Source organism: Taudactylus pleione, unplaced genomic scaffold, assembly GCF_031769625.1.
Source record: "Taudactylus pleione unplaced genomic scaffold, aTauple2 ptg000738l, whole genome shotgun sequence".
NCBI lineage: Eukaryota > Metazoa > Chordata > Amphibia > Anura > Myobatrachidae > Taudactylus > Taudactylus pleione.
Window position 1 is genome coordinate 679,279 of NW_028285140.1, and position 6,222 is coordinate 685,500.

The 6,222-nt window shown below is 43.4% G+C and overlaps 1 protein-coding gene across 1 annotated transcript; it reads left to right on the plus strand.

The window, feature by feature from the left end:
- The first annotated feature begins 1,134 nt into the window (after positions 1–1,134).
- On the plus strand, positions 1,135–3,131 carry LOC148477176 (E3 ubiquitin/ISG15 ligase TRIM25-like). Its single transcript, XM_088457095.1, has one exon. It carries the CDS (start codon positions 1,135–1,137, stop codon positions 2,713–2,715), a length of 1,581 nt encoding a protein of 526 aa, XP_088313221.1. The 3' UTR covers positions 2,716–3,131.
- Positions 3,132–6,222: the final 3,091 nt, after the last annotated feature.

Sequence of the window (6,222 nt, forward strand, 5' to 3'; positions counted from 1 at the left end):
CACCTTACCAACCTGTGTTCAACAACTGCCCCAAATCCAGTTCTAGTCTGCTGATCCACTCCGGCTAGCGGCTGTACTCACTGGTCCCACTCCGGTTCAAGTCTGCGGTTCAACTCCAGGAAGCTGCTGTTATCACCGGTCCCATTCCGGTTCAAGTCTCTGGTTCCATTCCGGTTCCATATCTGCAACCGCCGTTCTTATCTGGTTCAGCTACAGTCCAAGTCTGTGCGTTATTCCGTGATTCCAGCCTGCTTGTATTCTGAAGTCTCCTGGGCGTTACAAAGATGGTTCCTAATGTTTCAAGTGCCAAGTCTTCTGCCACAGTGACCTCATCTACTAGCAAGTCCCCTGAGTACATCTCTACTGCTCATTGCAGGTTCAAGTGGACTATACATCACTGTACTTCAGTTTACTTCTGTCCTCCATTATATTGCTCTTACTTAGCATTGCAGCTCATGACCTACTTTGGGCCTCACTACTCACTATACTATCGGTACCACTATCGATGGTGGTTGTAGCCCTGAGGGTCCTCTCCTAGTGTGATGGGGTTTGTGCTGAGTTTATGCTACAGTGTTCATTCTGGTTGTTGGGGACAGGGTGCTGGACCTAGGCTCCTCCTTGAGGATTTAGGCTCCCAATGACCCAGTTCTGATAATGGTCTGCAGCATCTGTTAGCAGATTCCAGATGGGCTACTGATTAGCTGAATTACTTGCTGAGCTATCCCCTGAATTCTCAAACACTGAATCCAGCCCTTTATCCCTATATCCATGGTAAGGGTTTGAGTTCCACTCAGTTGGTTCCAGGGGCAGACTGGGAGCCTTGCAGGTGTCACTGAGCTCTCTAAAGTACCCAGGCACTTACCACCTGGGTCTCACACATAAGTAGACTGATCCTACCACCACTATTCTACAACAACCCATCTGCCCAGTCCACGGGTCCTGACTCTGATCTAAAAACCCCAAATGTGACACCTACGTGTTGTCCCTCTATGTATTAGGTGTGTCTTAGTATAACTGAGCCTACAGGTATAACCTGAATGACAGCTCAGCCTCGCCCTGTGTGCAGAAAGTGAGACGCTGACACTGGTATCTGAGTGTCAGAGACTGTCACTTCTATTTCTTCTGCTGCCAGCAATGGCATCTGCTGATCTGCAAAAGGAGCTGGACTATTCTATCTGTCTGAACATTTATACAGATCCTGTAACCCTGAGATGTGGACACGGCATCTTCCAGGTCTGCATTGATCGTGTGTTGGATGCACAGGAGGGGTCTGGAGTTCTCAGTTGCCCTCAGTGCAGAGCAGATCATCATGATTATACTTTCAAGGAGGAAAACAGAAAGCTGAGCAACACAGCAGAATGTGTCCCAACTATTAATCCAGAACTAGAAACTGGGGTGTTCTGCACTTATTGTGTCCACTCTCAAGTACCTGCTCTTAAAACCTGTCTCAAGTGTGAAGCTTCTCTGTGTGATATACATTGGATGACACACAACAAGTCAGCAGAACACGTCTTAGTTGACCCCACCACTTCATTGGAGAAGAGAAAATGCTCCGTCCATCAGAAGATCTTGGAGTATTACTGCTCTGAGGACGCTGCCTGTATCTGTGTGTCCTGCTGTCTGATTGGGGAACACAGAGGACATCAGATGGAGTCACTGGATGATGCCTATGAGAAGCAGAAGAAAAAGCTGAGAGATGCTCTGCAGAAACTGACCACAGAGAGAGAAGAGACTAAGAAAAGAGTCCAGAGTCTGCAGGAGCACAGGAGAGAAGATCAGGGAAAAGCAGCTGGTATAACAGAGAGAGTCACTTCCCTGTTTAAAGACATCAGGAGACAGCTGGAAGACCTGGAGAAGAGAGTCCTGAGTGAGATCTCCAGGCAGGAACAGCGCATTTCACTCTCAGTCTCTGTTCTGATCCAGCAGCTGGAAATAAAGAAGGACGAGCTGTCCAGGAAGATGCGTCACATTGAGGAGCTGTGTAACGTGTCTGATCCAGTGACTGTCTTACAGGAACCAGACACAGGTGACTTGTGTGATAATGAGGACACAGAGAGACATGATAACCAGGTCCATGGTGCAGGAGATCTGGATGTGGGTCTCATCTCAGGGACATTACACACAGGATTATCTGATATAATAACATGTATAAATGTATGCTTTTATATGCAGGAGCCTACAGACATATTACTGGATGTAAACACAGCTGGTGATTATATACAGATATCAGGTGACTTAAAAACTGCATCTTCGTCAGATGGACATCAAAATCATCCTGAAACACCAGAGAGATTTGAGTATAATCAGGTAATAAGCACGCAGTGTTTTTCCTCAGGGCGACATTACTGGGAAGTGGAGATCAGTAAATCAGGATGGATGTTAGGGATGTGTTATCCCAGTTTAGACAGAAGAGAACGTGAGTCGATTATTGGGTGTAATAACAAGTCCTGGGGTTTGTACCAGTGTGACAATGAGTATTCAGTGATACATGACAATAAAGAGATACAATTACCTGACGATATCCCTTGTGACAGAGTGAGGATATACCTGGATTATGAGGCAGGACAGCTGTCCTTTTATTCTCTGTGTGACCCCATCAGACAGTTACACACCTTTACTGCCACCTTTACCGAGCCTCTTCATGCTGCATTATGTGTAGATGAAGGTTACATAAAGATTTCCGGGAGAATCAGGAATTGCGAGAGTCAATCATAACATAATAAAATCTGCCCAGAAACTGGTGACATCTCAGGGATGAGAATTTGATTGGTGGAGCACTTTACCAATAAGGACGGAGTAGGTGGAGTTACAGCTATTTATATGAAGAATATGAGCATAGTGCATGGAATTTATGTTATCTTTGAGGACACCCTCCCATCTGTGCATTCAGCCTTCCAGCAAGTTCTTTTTTTTTTTTTAGTCCAAGATGAACTAACATCTGCCAGTTAGTAATTTTGTTAGTAATTATGTATTTGCGTAACAAATAAGTGACATGTTACCAGTGCGATATCATGGCAAGGGAATAAAACACTTCTATAAGTGACTGTATAAATAAGACGGGAATTGGAAGAACTTTCTCATTTCAACATGTTACTTTTATACATTCACCTAATGGATTTTTCTGAAACTGCTTCCAGCATCTATAAAAAATAAGTTTCAATCAGTAATTTTTGATCGCTATTTATATTCACATTATTAGTTGTTCATTGTTTATCTTTGGATTAGTTTATATTATTGCATAAGAGATAAAGGGTCTCATTCACTCCGGTTCGCAATATTGCCTACGCATGCAGTTCAACTGCGATAGCAAGCCAAACCACTGCGATCGCAATGCAAACCCAGCACCACATAAGGACGCCTACCTTACCATACGCACATCCGTAATACTGAGAATAGCGAAACTATCGGTACAATCGCATACCATCGCAGCCTCGCGCGCAGTTGCACAAGCCCTGACCTTACTCAGAAATTGCTAACAGCCACGCGCGCTATGAGAACATACACTGCGTATGGCTCCGCAGTGGGTAATTTATGCGTGCCCCTGAAATGGTGTGCGAATGCACTGGCACGCCTGCGTTTCCCCCATCACCACCCACAAATGGCACAATTGTCAACCGCTATGTGATGGATCTGCATAGCCTCTGCGATCGCAGTGGCTGGTTCGTGCAGTGCAATGCGTACGCATGCGCAGAACACAACAATCGGCCGATGGCATGCATAGTCGCAGTTGTGGTGGGTAATGATTCAGACCCATAGAAACTATATTTGATTTTTGTTACTAGCACTAATGACCACATATTTTGGTTACTTGTCCCTGGGTAAAATGAGTGGGCTTACTTCACCCCTCCTAGCGATTCTCTCTCACCATCATTAATCACCTGCTACTGACTCCTCCTACTGTGTAGTGAGGGGGGCTAACTCGCTGCCACCACCAGTAACTGTTCGTGCCACACAGGCTCCTACCACCGGCACCTGTAACCTTCTACTTCTGGGTACAGTATGTGTGGACACCTTCTGGGTGATATCGGCTAATTCCCACTGGTTTTAAGCTTGGAGACACTGGGCTTAATCCAGAACAACTGGAGAAGGGAGAACTGTTGGAACTACTCTGGTAGTCACAGGATACAGGCAGATGCAGGTATCTTAAGGCAAGATGCTTATTGCTCAAAAGGCTTTTAACAATACATGTCTTTTGCTAATGGTTCTTGGGACAATCATAGCATATAGATGTCACAGAACTACAATCCTCTCTGGATGCAGGGCCGGCCCTAGCCAATTTGGTGCCCTAGGCAAGATTTTGGCTGGTGCCCCCTAGGATATAATCCACAACCAATCTTAAAGTGGGTACACAGTTGACGGATATACCTGCAGATTATGGTTGTTCATGCACACTGAACAACCATCATCTGTGGCCCCGTTAGCCGGGCGACACATAGCAAACCCCTCCCTGCCAGCCACTGCAGCAAGCATAAGGGAGATTGGCTGAACGCCCGTACACACAGCAACGGCTGTGCTGCACAGCTGACGCAATATGTCTGTGAACAACGTTGTTCATGGACATATTGTGTGTACGGGATAATTTTGCCATCTCGTTGGAGACACCGAGACATATATATATATATATATATATATATATATATATATACACATATATATATATACACATACACATATATATATGCACACAATAAAAAAAAAATATATATATATATATACACACACACACATTAAATATATATATATATATATACATACATACATGCACACACATATACATATATATATATATATATATATATACACACACACACACATTGCATATATATATATATATATACATACACACAAATAAATTATATATATATATATATATACAGTCAGGTCCATAAATATTGGGACATTGACAGAATTTTCATATTTTGTCCTCTATTCACCACCACAATGGCTTTGAAATGAAACAAACAAGATGTGATTTAACTGCAGACTTTCAGATTTAAATTGAGGGTAATTATATCCAAATCAGGTGAACGGTGTAGGAATTACAACGGTTTCTATATGTGCCTCCCACTTTTTAAGGGGCCAAAAGTAATGAGACAAACTAAATAATCCTAAATCTAACTTTCACTTTTTAATACTTTGTTGCAAATCCTTTGCAGGCAATTACAGCCTGAAGTCTGGAACGCATAGACATCACCAGACGCTGGGTTTCATCCCTGGTGATGCTCTGCCAGGCCTCTACTGCAAATGTCTTCAGTTCCTGCTTGTTCTTGGGGCATTTTCCCTTCAGTTTTGTCTTCATCAAGTGAAATGCATGCTCAGTCGGATTCAGGTCAGGGGATTGACTTGGCCATTGCATAACATTTCACTTTTTAGCCATAAAAAACTCTTTGGTTGCTTTTGCAGTATGCTTTGGGTCATTGTCCATCTGCACTGTGAAGCGCTGTCCAATGAGTTCTGAAGCATTTGACTGAATATGAGCATATAATATTGCCTGAAACACTTCAGAATTCATTCTGCTGCTTTTGTCAGCAGTCACATCATCAATAAATACAAGGGAACCAGTTCCATCGGCAGCCATACATGCCCATGCCATGACACTACCACCACCATGCTTCACTGATGAGGTGGTATGTTTTGGATCATGAGCAGTTCCTTTCCTTCTCTTCTCTTCCCATCACTCTAGTACAAGTTGATCTTTGTCTCATCTGTCAATAGGATGTTGTTCTAGAACTGTAATGGATTTTTTAGATGTTGTTTGGCAAACTCTAATCTGGTCTTCCTGTTTTTGTGGCTCACCAATGGTTTGCATCTTGTGGTGAACCCTCTATATTCACTCTTGTGAAGTCTTCTCTTGATTGTTGACTTTGACACATATACATCTACCTCCTGGAGAGTGTTCTTGATTTGGCCAACTGTTGTGAAGGGGTTTTTCTTCACCAGGGAAATAATTCTTCTGCCATCCACCACAGTTGTTTTCCGTGGTCTTCCGGGTCTTTTGGTGTTGCTGAGCTCTCCGGTGCGTTCTTTCTTTTTAAGAATGTTCCAAACAGTTGATTTGGCCACACCTAATGTTTTTGCTATCTCTCTGATGGGTTAGTTTTGATCTTTCAGCCTAATGATGACTTGCTTCACTGATAGTGACATCTCTTTGGATCTCATATTGAGAGTTGACAGCAACTGATTCCAAATGCAAATATCACACCTAGAATCAACTCTAGACCT

Coding starts and splice junctions, on each gene's coding strand:
- LOC148477176 (XM_088457095.1), top strand. CDS start 1,135: ATGGCATCTGCTGATCTGCAAAAGGAGCTGGACTATTCTATCTGTCTG.